The sequence below is a fragment of the Phyllostomus discolor genome, chromosome X, assembly GCF_004126475.2.
Source record: "Phyllostomus discolor isolate MPI-MPIP mPhyDis1 chromosome X, mPhyDis1.pri.v3, whole genome shotgun sequence".
Taxonomy (NCBI): Eukaryota; Metazoa; Chordata; class Mammalia; order Chiroptera; family Phyllostomidae; genus Phyllostomus; species Phyllostomus discolor.
Window position 1 is genome coordinate 95,262,772 of NC_050198.1, and position 17,411 is coordinate 95,280,182.

General features: G+C 52.5%; 3 protein-coding genes across 5 annotated transcripts; 2 read left to right on the top strand and 1 right to left on the bottom strand.

The window, feature by feature from the left end:
* Nucleotides 1-1,214: 1,214 nt before the first annotated feature.
* On the top strand, nucleotides 1,215-5,202 carry IL2RG (interleukin 2 receptor subunit gamma). Of its 2 annotated transcripts, none has more exons than XM_028522843.2 (8): nucleotides 1,215-1,428; nucleotides 1,637-1,790; nucleotides 2,015-2,196; nucleotides 2,402-2,541; nucleotides 3,171-3,333; nucleotides 3,892-4,000; nucleotides 4,262-4,331; nucleotides 4,671-5,202. In XM_028522843.2, the coding sequence occupies exons 1-8, from the start codon at nucleotides 1,311-1,313 to the stop codon at nucleotides 4,833-4,835; spliced, it is 1,101 nt and encodes a 366-aa protein (XP_028378644.1). In that variant the 5' UTR covers nucleotides 1,215-1,310; the 3' UTR covers nucleotides 4,836-5,202. The 2 variants fall into 2 exon arrangements, with proteins under 2 accessions (XP_028378644.1, XP_035872426.1); XM_036016533.1 differs by having other exon boundaries at nucleotides 1,216-1,440.
* A 109-nt stretch (nucleotides 5,203-5,311) lies between these two features.
* CXHXorf65 (chromosome X CXorf65 homolog) lies at nucleotides 5,312-7,519 on the top strand. 2 transcript variants are annotated; one of them, XM_036016535.1, is made up of 5 exons: nucleotides 5,312-5,969; nucleotides 6,142-6,276; nucleotides 6,595-6,663; nucleotides 7,080-7,186; nucleotides 7,402-7,519. In XM_036016535.1, the coding sequence occupies exons 1-5, from the start codon at nucleotides 5,735-5,737 to the stop codon at nucleotides 7,507-7,509; spliced, it is 654 nt and encodes a 217-aa protein (XP_035872428.1). In that variant the 5' UTR covers nucleotides 5,312-5,734; the 3' UTR covers nucleotides 7,510-7,519. The 2 variants fall into 2 exon arrangements, with proteins under 2 accessions (XP_035872428.1, XP_035872427.1); XM_036016534.1 differs by having other exon boundaries at nucleotides 7,080-7,519.
* Nucleotides 7,520-7,981: 462 nt separating this feature from the next.
* Nucleotides 7,982-15,306, bottom strand: FOXO4 (forkhead box O4). The gene is made up of 3 exons (XM_036017143.1): nucleotides 14,254-15,306; nucleotides 9,718-10,798; nucleotides 7,982-9,403 (listed from the first exon to the last, which is right to left on the bottom strand). The coding sequence occupies exons 1-3, from the start codon at nucleotides 14,851-14,853 to the stop codon at nucleotides 9,396-9,398; spliced, it is 1,689 nt and encodes a 562-aa protein (XP_035873036.1). The 5' UTR covers nucleotides 14,854-15,306; the 3' UTR covers nucleotides 7,982-9,395.
* Between the last annotated feature and the right edge of the window lie 2,105 nt (nucleotides 15,307-17,411).

Genomic DNA, 17,411 nt, shown 5'->3' on the forward strand with positions numbered 1-17,411 from the left:
TTTTTTTTCTCCACTCTTGAGCCAATATTCTTTCAATGACGGCATTGCCTTTTAGAGAAAAGACACACTACTGGAATAAAAGTAACAAATTGCAATGAAAATAAAAGTAGCAAATAACACAAATAATAACAAAATTCTACTGAATCACAATGGGGCCACACATTAATTCTGATTGCGGACAGGAAACATTCTGCTGGGAGGAGGTGATATTTGAGCTAACCCTGAGAAATTTTAACACAGAGAAAATTAGGGTGGCTTACAAGATAAGCACAGAGTCTGACACATATTAAAGGCTCGATAAATGCCTGCTGAATAAACAATCTTTGTAAATGGTTTTTCCAATCAGCTCTGTACTTTGGGGAAGATAAGTCTGGCAATGAGATGAAAAATGGATGAGAGAGCAGGGGGCCTGTAGAAAGGGAGGCCAGTTAGTTGGTGGGTTCTAGTAAGAATCATGACCAGAGGGAATGAAAGGCTGATTTAGTGGCCGTGCTCATGGAAAGGAGGGCCCTGCTGGGAGAAACACTGTAGAAAGTGGAGCTGATTGGATTCTCAGGGTGAGATAGTGGGAGGAATTGGAGATGACTTTGAGCTTTCAAGTCTGAGTGACTGAGAGGGTGATGATACCATTAACTCAGATGGAGAATACAGGAAGGGAAGCAGATGGAGGAGGGGAAGAGGGGGAGTTGGAATCCTCCATTTCCAGAATCTCCATCTAAATCAGACCTCCTCACCAGTGTCAACAGAGACCCAGCTCATACAGGAGCTAAGGACGGATATTGTGGTTGGGATGCATTCAGAGGAAAGACAGCTATCTATGTGCCCCGAGGAGTCAAGACTGTATTTCCCATCTAGCCGAGACAGTAGAGCTTTGACAGAGGTTTAAGGGTGGCTGAGCCAAGGAAGGAGTGTAGCATAGGATGGGAAAGAAGTCCAGACCCTCCACTATATAGGATGAAATGATTTTGATAAGAAGGTGGTTGGGAATGGTGCGTGGTGATAGATCCTTCCCAAGGATCTAGGCAACCTAAGGATTCTTGAGTCTGTGACAGTGTTGTATACTCAGCCTCCTTAACACCACTTCGCGGCTGGGCGGTGTTACACCTACAGATTAGATCAACCACTTAACCTCCCAGAAGACTTAGCCTGTGTCATAGTGCATTTTGCCACACCCTCTATAAAGCCCCGGTTTCAAAGGTTCTTTCCACCGGAAGCTATGACAGAAGGAAATGTCTGGGTGAGGAGGGGTAGTGGGTGAGGGGCCCAGGTTCCTGACACAGTACACGCAGGGAACGAAGAGCAAGAGCGCCATGTTGAAGCGACCACTGCCACTCAGATTCCTCTTGTTCCTGCAGCTGCCTCTGCTGGGTGTGGGGCACACCACAGAGTTCCTCACACCGACTAATGGGACTGAAAGCATCACAACTGGTGGGAAACCTGGTACTGGAAGGGCTTGGTGATAAGGGGGGTTGTGGGAAGGGGCTGTACAGAAATCTGGAACCTGCCACTGCATGTAGGCAGAATTTAAGAGTGCTGGGGGGAGGGCGGGGTAAGGGTTCTGTGCCTCACGCTGCTACTTCTTCTGATCATCATTTCTTCTCTCCCCCTCCCCCACTTCATTTTCTCCCCAACCTAGATTTCTCCCTGACCTCTACAGTCCCTGGAATCTTTGATTTGTCCACCCTTCACCTCCCAGAGGTTCAGTGTTTTGTATTCAATGTCGAGTATATGAATTGCACTTGGAACAGCAGCTCTGAGCCCCAGCCCACCAACCTGACGCTGCGCTATTGGTATGAGGAAGGAAGAGGGGATGGCACAGGGGTGGAAGAGGAGGTGGGCTGGATGTGAGAGACTGCCTGGGACCCAAGAAAGAGGGTAGCCAGCATTCCAGGCACTCCAGTATTTTCTCATGGGGTAAGTCATAAGTTAGTTCAGAGGAGATGAGGCTGGGCTGTGGATGTCTGTAGCACCCAAGTTTACCCCAGCATTCCTCATCCTTCTAACCCTTCTCTAGGTACAAGAACTCTAAAGACAAAGCCCAAGAGTGTGGCCACTATCTATTCTCTTCAGAGGTCACTTCCGGCTGTTGGTTGCCAAAAAAGGAGATCCATCTCTACGAAACATTTGTTGTCCAGCTCCAGGACCCACAGAGACCTAGGAGGCAGACCATACAGACGCTAAAACTACAGGATCTGGGTAATTTGATGGGGGGCTCAAGAGTCCTGGGATTGTGGGTCGTTGAAGTATACAGAGCTGTGTCCTTTCACCATTGGGGTACCTGGGCAGAAGGGAGGAGGTGAGGGTTTGGGATGAGGAAGGGAGGAGGGATCAGGAGCACTACCTTCAGGATCCTGGCTTATCTAGGTCAGGGGAATGACCACTCACACACACATATCTCCAGTGATTCCCTGGGCTCCGGAGAACCTAACTGTTCAAAAGCTGAGTGAATCGCAGCTGCAACTGAACTGGAGCAACAGATACTTGGACCACTGTTTGGAGCACATGGTGCAGTATCGGAGTGACCGGGACGACCACTGGACTGTGAGTGACTGGAGATATGAATGTAGCAGCTAAGACCAAGCAGGTGGGGATAAAGCATTCTATCAGCCAAACAGGAGCACTTGATGTCAAGCTCCTGGTCCCTACCTTCCCATTCCCATGCCCACCCCCTGCCTTTCTCCAATTCTTTCCTTAGCATCACTCACTCAGTTTTCATTAGGGTTTCCCTACCCATAGTCTTCCCAACATCAGACAGACAAGTAAACCAAAGGAAGCCTTTAAGGGGATCTGGAGATGCTGGCTAGTGTGGCTCAGTGAATTGACTGCCAGCCTGTGAACCAAAGGGTCGCTGGTTTGATTCCCAGTCAGGGCGCATGCCTGGGTTTCGGGCCAGGTTCCCGGTAGGGGGTGTGCGAGAGGCAACCGCACATTGATGTTTCCCTCTCTTTCTCCCTTCCCCCTCTGTTTAAAAGTAAAGAAATGAAATCATTTTTTAAAAAAATTGGAGTGGGGGGGGGGACCAGGAGTTAGTGGAGGGAGCCCTGTAGCTTGAGTAGTCAGGAGAGAGGGACTGGGAAGAGCCAGAAGATGATGTTGCGGGAGGGGCAGCCATTTTAATTCTTCCTTCTTTTATAGACACCCATGTTTCCCTTACATTTTCTCTCCCCAAGGACCAATCTGTGTACCACAGACAAAGCTTCTTTCTGCCTAGTGTGGACGTGCAGAAACTCTACACGTTTCGTGTTCGGAGCCGCTATAACCCACTCTGTGGAAGCGCTCAGCGTTGGAGTGAATGGAGCCAACCGATCCAGTGGGGCGGCCATACTTCAAAAGGTAAAATGAACTGCAACCCACGAACCCAGCATCCCAGCCTTTCCAGCACCACTGTCTTTTGCTCTACCTTCCTATCTCTCAGCTCCCAAATTTGGTGGCCCATCTGCCCTCACTGTTCCACCCCAACCCCCAGGAAGCAGGGTTTTTCTGTGTAGGGTTGGGTCGCTGCATTGTTAGAGTAGGGGGATGGGTTGAGAAGAAGGCCAAGGAGTGCTCAAAAGGGAGATCGAATCTATAAGCCACCCCTACAGCATTCCCCGGAAGGCAGCAGCATAGGGAAGATGACTTTGGACCAGCCAGATCTCGGGTATAAGCCTGCCTCTGCCATTTCCTGCCTCTTTGATCTTGGGTACATCACTAACCTCCTTGATTGTCCTTCCTCATCGGTAAAATGGAGATACTAACTGGTCCCCCTCTCAGGAGTTGTGAGGATTAAGTATATAGAAAAGTGTTTAGCATAGTTCCAGGCACCTAGTTGGGGCTCTACCACTGCTGGTGTGTCTGTGTCATAGGGGTGTGAAAAGCATTAGGGCTCTTTTCCTTTCCTCTTCTCCACAGAGCCCCCACCGTGGTTTCAAGTGGAAGCCATGATCATTCCCATTGGCTCCATGGGACTGATTGCTATTAGCTTCTTCAGTGTTGTGTTCATCTACTGCTATCGGGAAAGGTGAGAATTTGGGAATCCCAGAAAAAAGAGGCGGGGGTGGCTGGGAATAGTAGAGTTGGTTCATGATTACAGGGTTTCTAGAAGAAGAGGGCAGAGCGGTAAAGCATGAGGGGGGTCACCCAAGTGGATGTGGGGATGGAGGGAAGCTTCAGGCACGGAGAACACGGAATCTCTTTATTCCACATGGAAGAACTGGGAAAAAAGGGTAATAAAAGAGCACCACCAATGTGCTCTTGCTCCCTCTTTCTCCCCCTGCCCCAGGGTGATGCCCCGAATTCCTCATCTCAAGAGCCTAGAGGATCTGGTTACGGAATACCAGGGCAACTTTTTGGTGAGAACATGGTCATAGGGGGACTGCAGTCTGTCAACTGCCGACTTCCTGCAGGAAGACAGGGTGTAGGGGGTGGGCAAAGGGGAGGAGGCCCCCCACACACTAACTGTCAGTATGTGGCCGACCAGTTGTGGGGGTGGGGGAGATGGAGAGAGACTGGTGGAAGAGCTGATTGTAGATTGGTTGAGGCAGATGGACACAGTGGTACTGGGAGCCCAGGGGTCTGTGTGTCCCATCGTCACAATGGTGAAAAGTGAGTGAGTGCTCTCTTGGCACAGAGCCTGGGTCTTTTATTTCCTGCCCCTTATTGGCCCCTGACCTGGAGATATCTGTCTTTAGGCCTGGAGTGGTGTGTCTAAGGGACTGGCGGAGAGCCTGCAGCCAGACTACAGCGAACGGCTCTGCCACGTCAGTGAGATCCCCCACAAAGGAGGGGCTCCTGGGGAGGCCCCTGGGGGCTCCCCCTGCAGCCAGCATAGCCCCTACTGGGCTCCCCCATGTTAAACCTTGAGACCTGAAACCTGAGCCCTGATATCCTGGCAGAACTCCAGGGTTGTGGAGCCCTAAATTGGACTGACTTCCCCTTGTCCAACCAGCCTGGACCCAATTCTCCTCTGGCCCTACTGTGGCTGACTTTGAATTTTGTACCCCTTATAACTGCCCCCTCATTCAATATTCTCCTCCTTAAGAATTGCCCCTTTGCCCTGTACATGTTTCTCATCTCCCTCAATCCAGCCCTTCCTCTTCACAGAATCCTCCCTCCCTCCCTTCCTTTCTCCCTCCCTTCCTCCCTGCCCTCCTCCCTCTGTCTTTCCATTTACCCTTCAGTTGTTCCCAAATCAATGAGAAATAAAGTTTCTGTTGATAATAATCAAGAATGTCTGTTGTTGGTGCAGGGAAAACATGAGGTACGGTAAGAATGGGGGTCATGGTGCTGAGAGTAGGGAAAAAGAGTACTAGAGTCTTGCTGTGGAAGCAGTAGTACCACAAATTAACTAGAAAAAAAAAGTGCAGTTCCAAAAACTTAACTTTTCTCTAAGGCATCCTTCTGGAGCCCATTTTAGAGCTATATTTACCATGTTGCCCCTATTCCCAATGAATCTTCTACAGACCTCACCCAGGTTCTCTTCCTTATCCTTATTCGGAGTTCTACCCCACAGACCACTTCTGACCTCATAATCCCTTCACTGCAACCTCAGGCCCCACCCCCTAGCGATGGTGGTTATCTACCACTGCCCTTAGCTCTCTCAGCTCTCTGCTGTCTTCCCTGGCCTGTGCTTCCTTTAGCATGTAATCCACCTGCCTCTCCAATCCCCCAACCCCATGGATTTCCCAAGGTCTCCAGAACACCCTCCTTCTCCATGACTCATCAGGCCCCTTCTGAAGAATAAGATCTTGACAGCATGTTCATCTACATCAAACATGGAGGTGAGGGGGCATCACGGAGGAACTGGAGTACATGTGCAGGGCTGGGAAGGTTTGAGGGCAGTGGCGATCACAGGAACAGTATAACCAGGGAAGGGCCATATGCCCCATTCCATCTCTTCTCAGATAGTCAAATTTTCATTGCCAACACCAACTGTGCTGTCTACCACCTGCTGTATTATGTCCGCAGAAAACTGGGGTTGTCTAAAAGAGGTGAGGAGTTTGGGGAGGGGACTGATGGCCAAGGGTCAGAAGCAGGAGGGTCATCTCTGGCCCCCAAGGCCTCCTGCTGGCCTTGAATGTCCTTCTGGATAGGATCCCTGGCCCCTTTTGCCTCCACTCTCCTTCCTCAGCTGCCCCAATTACCCCTGTGGCCTCTCTCCAGGCTCCATCGATTTGTGTGATACAACAGGAACAATGAAGTTGTTTTTCCTGATGAAGAAGCCCGGAGACTATGCCACCAAATACCTTACAGCTCGAAACACCTACTATGTCTGTAGGGTGATACGCGGGAAACCAGGTAGAGGCTTAGGAGCATTCCCCAGAGGTAGAGCAAGACCCTCAGATGGATTGTCGACTTTGTCCTTCAAACAGGGCACCCTCAAACAGGTCTAATTGACCATGTCTAGTCAACCTAAGAGGGGGCAGTGCTGGTAACAATAGGTCAGGTTCACACATACCACACCCCCCACTCCTTGATCCTAGGGATGGATCTGAGGAGAGGAAATGAGGTGAACCAGTTCAAGTTAGTGTTGAGTGGTAGGGTCCTGAAATGTTGGGCTTTGTAAGGGTGGAGACTGGGTAATGGGCCGTGGATAGCATACTGCTGTATTCACAGGAACACCACGTGCGAATGCCTTCCTAGCCTTTGTACCTCTCCTGAAGAATCCAGAACATTCAGTAGTCGGTAAGGAGCACGGAGGAGAAAGGAGGAACACGGAGAGTTCTATGTAGAGCTGGCGATGGAGAATATAGGGTGGAAGTGTTGTCATATAGCAAGGGGGATCACGGGATCCTAGGAAAAGGGGAATAGGGTCTAGGTCCACTTTAGGAGGGATGCTTAGCTCAAACCAGGTGCATTGTGTGTCATTCATTGCTCCCTCCATTTCTTAGTCCTCTTCTCAGTCTATCTCCCTATCACTACCCCATCACTTCCATCTTTCCCTTCTTCCTTCTCTGTTGAAGCCTAGGCATCTTCAGATCACTCTCCAGACTAACTTTAGGCTGGGTTGCTCTAAATGATCATTTCAACCATGGGAGGGACGCGATGGGTAGGTAAGGTCACCAGTCCTCAGAGGTGGGGTGCCTTTTCCTGGTTTCTAGAGGCCTTGCGCTTACAATGTGCCTTAATGGAGAGAAGCCGACTGAAAATGCTCGCAATCAAACAAGCCAAGAAACTCGCTAAAGCTGAATCCGCTAGGAGCTTGGCAGTAAGACTCCCCAAATTTAGTCTGTCCCAGCGCCCCTTTCCCCCCCCAGCCAACCAGGCTCCTCCACCATGGTCCTCTGGGGTAGATTTCCTTTCCAAATTCAACACCCATGCCCAAGACCTGCCCTTCACCTCTGTTGTCCTGCCTTTGGCCCTAGTTTGTAGAAAGCTTCCTTGCACGAACCTCTTTACCTGACTGACCCTTTCCTCTTCCAGTCCAAAAAAGGTGGAACCAAGTCCACTCGCAAGGGCGCAGGCCAGAAGCTCAGGGTAAGCTTTAAAACTCCCACTCCGAAGCAGAAACGAAAACCAAATAAAAAGTGACCCAGTGAGAGCAGCAATACTAGGTATGAAATCACTGGAATTTATTGCGAGGTTCCTTTTTCAAGAGAGCCCTTCTCCCAGTGGTTGCAGGGAGGCCTAAGTGTGTCTCGCGCACCCTGGAGGCTCTGAGGGTGGATAGGAGCATCGGGGCAGGGCTGGGACTGCACATGGGTGGGGGTGAGGATAGAATGGGAAGCTTAGTACAATGAGCCTTTGAGGGACAGAGGGACAGAGTAGGGGGGTGGGGTCTCTTCTAGCCAGACTACCAAAGGAGGCCTATCAAAGCCTGCCCACTCGTGCTTGGGTTAGGTGGCTGACGGGCCACTTCCCTCTTCCCACCCCCACCTTCTGCCCCTGCTGAAATTCCCCCACCCCCACTTCTCAGCCTCTGGGCAGTCCCTCCCGCCAAAACTTGGCCTTTCCCCCTCCCTCCTCCTTGTCCGCGCGGGCAGCAAGGCAGCAGAAACCAGAGCTGGTTATAGGCATTTATTGAATTTATTCATTTATTGATTTGACACACTACCCCACTCAAATCTAGCACATGATACAATCTGGGTAGGCCAGGCACTGACACAGGAAATGATGGGAACCCACAGCAGGGGCGGGGGAGGGGACAATGCAAAGGGGACTGGGGGAGGGGCTGCTCTGGGGGCTGGGGTGGAGGAGCCCCAGATGGCCTCCCTGGCAGGTGCTAGTAAACCTGATCCACATTCCCCTCCATCCCGGCTCATTTCCCAGACCCTCAGCCAAGCTCACCAGCTCCCCCTTCTCTGTCCCGCCCCTCCCCCTGCCCGCCACCACACACACTTCCACATAACCCCTGTAGTCAGGCAAGGGGGAAGAAGGGCAGGGACAGCTGTCAGGGGCCTTGAACAGGGAGGTCTCTGTGCCTAACTTTACCACCCTAAATCCTTCCCTCCTTCTCTTCCCCCTCCCACCGCTTCCCAGGCCACAAACTCATTCCAGGCCTTCAATGCGCTCCCCCACTGCGGCGCTAGCCCACAGTGGGTCAAGGGAGAGTGTGGCTGCATCCTGATACCACACACTCCTAGGCACAAGGTGGCCGAAGGTGGCCGAAGGCAGGCGTGTGGCTTAGCTTTTTCACTAGGGAAACTCGGAGCTAGTTCTGCACCGACCTCATTCTAGACCTGGGCCTCGGGGGAGTGCCTCCCCTTGCTCACTCCCCAGGTTTCCCCCAGTGATGTCTGTAGTGTTTGCAACATGTCACTATGACAAAGCCCTCAGAAAGGGAAAAAAAAAAAAAGCACTCTCTCCATCACTAGCACCTTGCCACTGTTAAAAATCTCTATATTTGTGTTTATAGTTCTTAAAAGTTTATAAAAAGCCTTTGTGTGATCTGCAGTCTTCCAAGGGTCATTTAGCCTGGTGAATCACTCCAGTGCTCAGACCTTGGCCCTTCCAGGTCCCTACTACCCCCCCCCACCCGCCCCCACTGGCCTAAGAGGCCACTGCATACAAACCCCAGGCTCATCCTAGCCTGGACCAGCTCAGATAAGATGCTACAAAAAAAATCCTGCTCCCAAAGGCAGAGGTAAGGCCACTGGTGACTTCACATTTCCAACAGCATTGCTTGCCCCTGCTACAAAACCTAGGGGGTGGGAATGGGGGAAGTCCAGGATGGCTCCTGAGAGGGGGCCTACCCCCTAATTGGCACAGTGAGAATAAACCCTCTCCCTTCCCCTCCCCCCACAGCTCCTATATGGGGCAGCTTTATCTTTATACTCTCCTGGACACCTGTATGAATAGACCCCATCCTAGCTCTAAAGTAGGATCCCAAATTCCCCGGGTGAGGTCAGGGGTAAAAAGTGGATATGAGCACCCCCGGCTCCACCTCTGAGGCAGGGCACAAAGCTTCCAGCCGTGGCTCAGGGATCTGTGGGAAGAAGAAATGGAGGACAAGGTAAGAGGCTCAATCTGGGGCATGACCACGTCCCACCACCAAGGCCCATGCCCAGGAAATCAGAGACAGCTCCTCTCCCGCCTTCCCTGTGCCACCTACCCGGCCAGGGGCCTGGAGGTCCTATCTGGAAACTCTGCCACTCTCACATGACACCCTCCTTCCAGTTCCCCAGGAGCTCCACCTACCCCCTTGTTCCAAGTCTCCCCCTCACTTAGACGGTGGAAGTAGCTGGGCACCCAGGAGTGGGCCTAAGCTGTGAGATACTACGGTAATTGGGGGTGCAGTACCTGGCTCAAAGTTGAAGTCCAGTGCCCCGTCCCCATCCATGAGGTCACTGATGATGTTATCCATGTCGCACTCCAGGTTCTCCAGATACATGTCAAGATCTAGATCCTGAGGCAATCTGGGTTGGCTTGTAGCTTCATTAGAGGGTTCAGGCTCAGGAGACTCCGGGCTCTTGGGGACGGGAGCCACCGCCAGGACTAGAGATGGTTCTACCATCGGAAGCGGGGGAGCCAGACCGCTGGGACCTGCAGCCTCGGGGGGCTTGGGACACAGGCCGATTCCCGTGGCTATGTTACTGGAGGAAGGCACACCCCCCAGCAACAGAAGTGTGGGAGCCTGGGACAGAATGGGATCCACCTGGGTCATGAGAACATCAGCAGGGAGGGGTGGTGGGTCAGAGGTAAGCATGGCCTCCAGGGACTGGGAGCTTGAGAAGCACCCTTCTGCTGACAGCGACCCCTCCCCTGGGCCGAAGAGGGAGGGGCTATAGGCGTGCAAGGGGCCCGGAACCCTAGGATGCTGCAAAGAGAAGCCAGGCAGACCACTCTGAGACAGCAAGGAATGGGAAGGTGTTAGATTGAGCCCATCGAACAGCTCCAGATCTTCCTTCAGCGGTGGAGGGACCCCCCCTGCAAAGCCGCTGACGGAGGCTGGCATTTCCTCCACCACCACAGCCGCGGCGGCCGCCGCTGCCAGCACCTCGGACTCTGGCCTCAGCGGGGAGAGCCGGGTGCCGACGCTGCTAGCATTTGAACCGCTTCGTGGACGGAAGGTGGTCCACATATCGGCTTCCTCGCGGTTTCGAGAGCCAGGGCTGCCTGACCACTTGGCGAAGTGGCCAACGGGGCTCGTCGGAGTGGCACCTTCGGGTGGAGCTGGCAGCACAGCTGGTTTCTTCTTGGGCGCCTTGCTGCGGCCCCGGAGCAGCTTGTTGCTGCTATCCATGGAGGTTGCCCGGCGGCGGGGCGTCTTTCCACTTTTGCCCCCGTCAGGGTTCAGCATCCACCAGGAGCTCTTGCCAGTAGCCTCGTTGTGGACCTTGATGAACTTGCTGTGCAGGGACAGGTTGTGGCGGATGGAGTTCTGGAGAAGGCAGAGGCAACACAAAGGGGGCATGAGTGGTGGGACAGCAGGGGGTCGGTGGGCCACAGTGCAGTCTAAAAGGATGCTGGGGCATAGCTGCGGCATTCCCGGAAATGCAGAGCTAGTCAAATACAGGGGGGAGAACAGGCAAAGGTAGGGCTGGAGGTTGGGGAGGAGACCACACACACAGTTCCCACCCAGAAGACAAGCTACTCAAGCCCGCACAGGGGCACCAGAGACAACCTGAATTAACAACCTGCTGCAGAGGGCAGGGCACCCACCCTGGAAAAGCTCAGAGCATTCAGCTCCTCCCAAGTCCCCGGGGGGCTGTCTGGGGCTGAGGGGATATCAGGACGCCACACTCCTGGTTCGGCAAGAACTAGGCTCTGATGGGAAAGAGCATTCCACAGCTCCACCCCTTTCCTTGAGTGCTAGCTTGGGTGGAGTTTACAGGACAGTGGCGCAACACCAGCCCAGGACTGACCCACCCTGTCCTGAGCCAGTTCTCTGAACAGAACAGGCCGAGGGGCTGGAACCTCGGCGCAGCTGGCGCTCCACTCCCCACAGGCCTTTGGGCCCCAGCTCTCCAGAGGATTTGAAGAAGCCTTTTTTTTTTTTTTTCTGATTTCTCGCAATTTTCGGACACACACCCTCAACCACATTTGGGCCAGGCTCCTCACTGAGCTTCAGATACACAAGGCACATTCCTCCCTCCCTTTGTCTCTGTCCTGGGAAGGAGTTCCCCTCTCTCAATACTACTGGTTCTGCCAGCCCAAGCTTCAGTCTCCTCTTTTTCAGAAAGTGGTTGCTTGACTCCTGTATCCAAATGTCTGTGTTCTTTACAGTTTCACAGAATTAGTCTCATCAAGTGTAAGCGGCCAGGACACAGATCCTATCATGTGGTCAGGCAGTGTCCCGCCCCCCAGTAGTGCCCCTCCTCAGAGTACTAAGCTCACAGTACTACTCAGGCTCTAGTACAGAATCAATGATTTCTGGCCTGATCGTTGGGGTGGGCCTCAGGTGATGGCAAAAGCTCCCTTTGAGTCTCTCTTGGCTCTTGAGTGCTTTGGGTATTAGAAGCTATACGTTCTCCCTTTCTCTTTCCCCTTTCTCGCTCTTTCTCACTCACAGGTGATATTCTTCTAGAGATAAGGGTTTTTTTGCCCAGAGGCCCATGGAATGGAGATTGGCAGGCTCTTGAGCGGCCAGAGCAGTTTCATTCCACTGGTTGCCCCAGGCTGGTTAAGCCATTCCTTTGTGCACCCGCCCCCCCTCCACCCCACTCCCTTCTCTTTCCTACTGCCTTTCACCCACTTCTCCTCAGGAATTTGTGCATAAGATCCCCACAACCTTAGGGGCATTTGACCTCTCACATGGAGCTCTTTACTGTTTAGAAACACAGGTAAAGTCCAGAAGGGCTTGGAGCAACTGGGAGGCTCAAGCTCTGGACAGTCAGAAGTCACTTCAAGCGTTTCTGGCCCCTCTAGGTAAGGATATCCTTTGCCTGGAGAAAGATGATTAAGTAGTTCTTTCTCGCTAAAGAACGTGTCTTGCTGGGACTCTACAGCAATGGCACTTCAACTGTTCCTTCAAGAAACCACATGTGTCCGTCCAGCCTGGGCTCTTAGGAACTGAGGACCACAGTGACTTCTGGCACCACGACTTTCCCCCGTTTTCATCCTCTAACTCTGGGGTCTACTGAGAAGACCCATTTCTTTCCCTACTACTCAGTCCCCATGAGGCCCAATTCTTCATCCCTTCTTTAGATTTTGGAATTAGTCCCCAGTACAGCCACCTATCTGGAGAGGTAAGTTCCCTTGGAGCCTGTAATTCTTACCTGTTCGAAGGGGGATGACTGTTCATTGCTCCACAAGCCATCTAAAGGAAGCTTTCTTGTTCTAAGTGGGTGCCGCCCCCTGGTGGGGTGGTAGTAACTTTGGCAAGTGACCAGTTAAGCCAGTTCAGGCACGAGGTCCCCTTGGAGTAGAGTGGGGGTGGGGACTGTAGGGGGAGAGCCTGGAGGCCCCAGCCTCAGTGTGATTTGGCTTTGCCGTAATTCCCACGAAGAGAATTTGGCAGCGTGGACTAGCAGCAACACATACGGTCTACAGTTAGACCTGAGTTCAAGTCCTCATTCTACAGAGATTAGGTGAATTTCCTAACCTTTCTGAACCTCAGCGCTCTAATATGTAAAATGTGGAATCTCAGAATCGCTGTGAAGATTAATCAAAGAAAAAAAATAAAAAAAAAAACACTTTGTAAACTAAAAAGCCCGGTGTAAGTGTCAAGTACAAGGAGGGACTACACTCCCACAGCATAACTAACAACTCAAGGTTATTTCTTCTACCCGGGAAAACTGAACCTAAGGGAAAAGAAAAACAGCTGTGTAGGCTGGGTCCTAGGAGGGGAGCGCTTTATGAGCTGCGACTGTGGTGTGGCAGTCTACCCAGAAATAGTGCCAAGGGTCTCAGTCAGCTGTCCCGTTTTCTGCTCTACCCAACCTCTAGGGCGACGGCAGATCTGATCCCTCGATCTCGTATACCTAGAAGACCCTTCTCCTCTTTAAACCCTCTGTACTTCCTTGTGTGCTGACCTCACCACCTATGGGCATCCAAGGTATGCATTGGGGTTGAAGCTCCTTGATTTCGTGATTAGAGCCCCATACTTCTCAAGATAAGTTTTCCCAGCATCTAATGAGATCCTTCCTCGCAGTTTCTTCATGGAAAGCTGAAGGGACGCCCAACCATGTGCTCTCTCTCTTTTTTTCTTTATGACTAATATTCCTCCACTTTCCCCGCAAACTTGCACAGTCCCTTTCTAGGGAGAGTTTCTTGGCATTATCAGGTAACCCGAGGCAGTTATCAGATCACGACCCCTTCCTTGTTTTCTCCTCAGTGGGTTGCAGTCACCTACCTTACCGCGTGAATATCACTCTTTTTACCTTTTGCGAACTCCACTCCCTCTTCCTGAGTAGAGGAGTTCTAGAACAGAACTTCCACCCTGAGGTATTGGGAGGCAAGCAGGGAATCCAAGTAATCCCACAGGAATGGGAGAGAAAAGGTGCTGGGGCAGGAGGTAGAGGTGGAGGGAAGGCTAGGTTTCTGTGGAGAACCCACACAGCTCCCGCAGCGCATAGGATAAAGGCTTCTCTGTGGGAATAAGTATTTGGGGCGGCCCAAGCCAACACTTGCGCTGGGAGTGTTGAGCCGAGAGCAGAGAATTCAATTTTCTCCAGGGCCAGGACAGTGTCTTATTCATCTGCGATCCTCCGGCATCAAGCACTGAGCGCCGCGTATACTATATCCTAAGTACATGTTTGTCTAATTGACTATTGAAGGTGGACCTCTGCGGTGGGCTGGGTATAAAGGGGGTCCCGGAATAGCAGTAAGGAGGTGTGTGTGGGGGGGGCCCAGGGGCAGACGGTATTGGGATGGAGGTAAGGGGGTCAGAGTTACCTTCCATCCGGCTGAGCTGTTGCTGTCACCCTTGTCCTTGAAGTACGGCACAGTGCGGACCATCCACTCATAGATCTGGGCCAGTGTCAGCCGCTTCTCTGGGGCGCTTTCAATGGCCTGGCTGATGAGCTCTGCATATGACTGATTTCCCCAGGCATTCCGGCGGGAGCCTCCCTTCCGAGGACCTGTAACAGCCCCCAGGATCCCGGGCTGGGGGCCCCCTGCCGGTTCTGGGAGCCGGGAGGGCAACAGGATTGGCGCTGTGTGCCCCTCCGTGTGTACCTTGTTTCCCAGACCTCGGTCTGGGTCTGGATCCACCTTGGACGGCTCCGACAGCTCCGGCAGCTCGGGCAGCTCGGGCAGCTCCGGCAGCTCGGGCAGCTCGGGCAGCTCGGGTAGCTCGGGTAGCTCGGGCAGCTCGGACGACTCGGACAGCTCGGACGGCTCGGACGGCTCAGACGACTCGGACGGCTGAGCAGCAAACTCGGGTCGGGGAAGGGGCCAGGTGCAGGAGCGGGGACGGCTCTGGGGTTCGAAGTCGGGATCGAGGTCGATGATCACTGCAGCCTCTGTGGCCGAATTCTCATTCCCAGGATCCATACGTGGAGCTGGACCGCTCAGGCGTTCAGAGGAGCCTGCCAAAGTCCCTCACGATGCCGCCCCCCAGGGGGGAAGCACCCAGGGCCAGGAGGCACATTCCTTCCAGTCCTCAAAAAAGTCTCCAACTTCCCCCTCGCCCCCGTACCCTAGCCCCCTAAGCTGTCTCTCCCTTCCACGCAACTCTGATTCTCTTCGCGCCTACAGCCTGCAGTCTCGGAGCCCCGAGACACCACCTGTAACCTCCGCGAAGACACTTCTTCTGCTAGCTCTCACTCAGCTTCCTGCTCTTTTAAACCTGAGGCTCCGTAGCCCCTCATACATTGCGCTCCCATCAGCGAACGTCTCCGTAGCTGCAGGTCCCACCCACTTTTAAGTTGCTGCCCCCCGGACACTCCTCCCAAATTTCCTCCACCCCAGTCACTGCCCTCCCCCACGCCCCGCTCCCCCGCGTCACTTGCCCCTCCCCTGACTCCCCCTCCTCCGTCTCTTCTGTTCCTTCCACTCCTAAGAGGGTCCACGTCCCCTCGGCCCCAGCCCCTCTTATTCCAGAACCAATTCCCCTACCAACCCCCCCACCCCCCGCCCCCCGGGTTTCCCTTTTGTTTTGCTCCGAGCTGCAGCCCCGCCTGACGTCTCTGTTTACCACTCGCCGAGGCAGCCATCTGCGCACGCGCCTAGAGAGTCAGTTGGGAAACCGAGTTTTTCGGGCGGGCCACCCTGCTCAGGCTTGAGGACTGCATTTCCCGCCTTGCCTCGCGGCTAGGAGCCTGATAAGGGCGGCATGAGAGCAGCGTGGCAGGATTTCGGGAGGTGGAACTCTATTAGAAGTTGTTGCGGACTCTTTGATCCCTTAAAAATATTTTTCCTCCTTCCCTCCCCGCGCTTCCCACTCCCTTTCTTGTGATTCCGAGGCACCTAGGTGGCTGTGTTGAGAGATGCTAGACTTTTCCTTCTTTCAGTTGAGAGATGGCAAAAGGAAAAAAAATTGCAGTCTCTACGAGAAGCAAGAAGCAAAGAACTAACTAGGAAACAGGCTATAAGCCTGTTGAGGAGTTGGGTGGTGGACTTGTGTAATGTAAACAAGTGGTTAGTTGGCTATAGGGTCTCCCACACTCCTCCTGATCCCCCCCCAACCCCGCACTCAGTTCACACTGACAGTGTGGACACTGACCAATCAGCTTTCTCCATGGGCTCTCCTGGTCACCCCGCAAATATTGACATCCCCCAGGTTCCCATCTTATGCGGCTTCACTTCTCATTCAGTAGGTCCCAAACTGAACTCATTTATCCGCTTCTGTACCCACAGTCCTATCCTCTGGTCACCCTTATCTCTGAATTTGGTAAATGGTTATCCAGATCTACCCAGTCTCCCAAGCTAGACTTAACCGCTCACCTTCCCAGCCCCTTAGCTTCCCATATCCAAATCCCTTTTCAAGACCTTATTTATCACTGGATTAAACTACAGTGTCATCTTAATCGGGCCTCTTCCCACCATTGATTTTTCCCCCACTACAGTGTGTTCGTTGCTGCTGACAAAGTTATTTTTTTCTAAGGAACCTTACTGATAACAGCTAAAATGTATGGAACGCGAATTATGTGCTGGGCCCTGTGGCGATCACTTCAGTACACATGAACTCATTCAACTCCTCAAATCAACCCTTTGATATAGGTACTACTATTATCCTCACTGTATAGTCGAAGACCCTAATGCTAAGAGATTTAATGACTTGCCCAGAGTCACACACCTAGCAGGGAGAACTGGGACCATATCACTTATATGTGATCATACATACTTCCTTGCTTAAAAACTCCTTTGCGGACACATGGACAAAAACAAGGGCGGGTGTGGAAACCGGAGAGAGGTGGGGAGGGCTGCAGGGGTGGACTGGGATGGAGGTAAAAGGCAGAAAACTGTACTTGAACAACAATTAAAATAAAATACAGTAAAATAAAATAGAACAAAACCCCTTTGCCCTGGCTGCTGTGGCTCGGTGGATTGAGCGTCAGCCTGCCAATGGAAAAGCCACCGGTTGGGTTCCTGGCCAGGGCACATGCCTAGGTTGTGGCCCAGGTTCCCCAGCTGGGAATGTGTGGGAGGCAACTGACCCATGTATGTCACACATTGATGTTTCTCTCCCTCTCTTTCTCCCTCCCTTCTCCTCTCTGAAAATAAATAAAATCTTTTAAAGAAAAATTTAAAAAAGACTACATATTCTCATCCGAAGTCCAGAATAAAGAGATGGGACATAGTTGTTCACAATGCCTGCCAAACATTTCCTGCTTATGCCTCCTCCTCCTGCCTGGAGTACTTGTCAAGTGCTTCAGAGTGGTGAGTTTGGTAGAGGAGAGAGCCTGGTGGGCCACTAGGTCACAAGGAGCTCTCTTCTGAGTGAAACAGGTGTGGTGGCAGATCATGCAGAGCTGCCGAGACAGGGAAATCGCAGGGTGGGGCAGGCACTTGTCCTGGCCTGAGTTATATCTTGCATTGTCTCCCTTTGTGCATTTGTTTGAAAAGGTCCACCTTTGCACCAACTCATGTCCATCTCCTCCTTACATTTC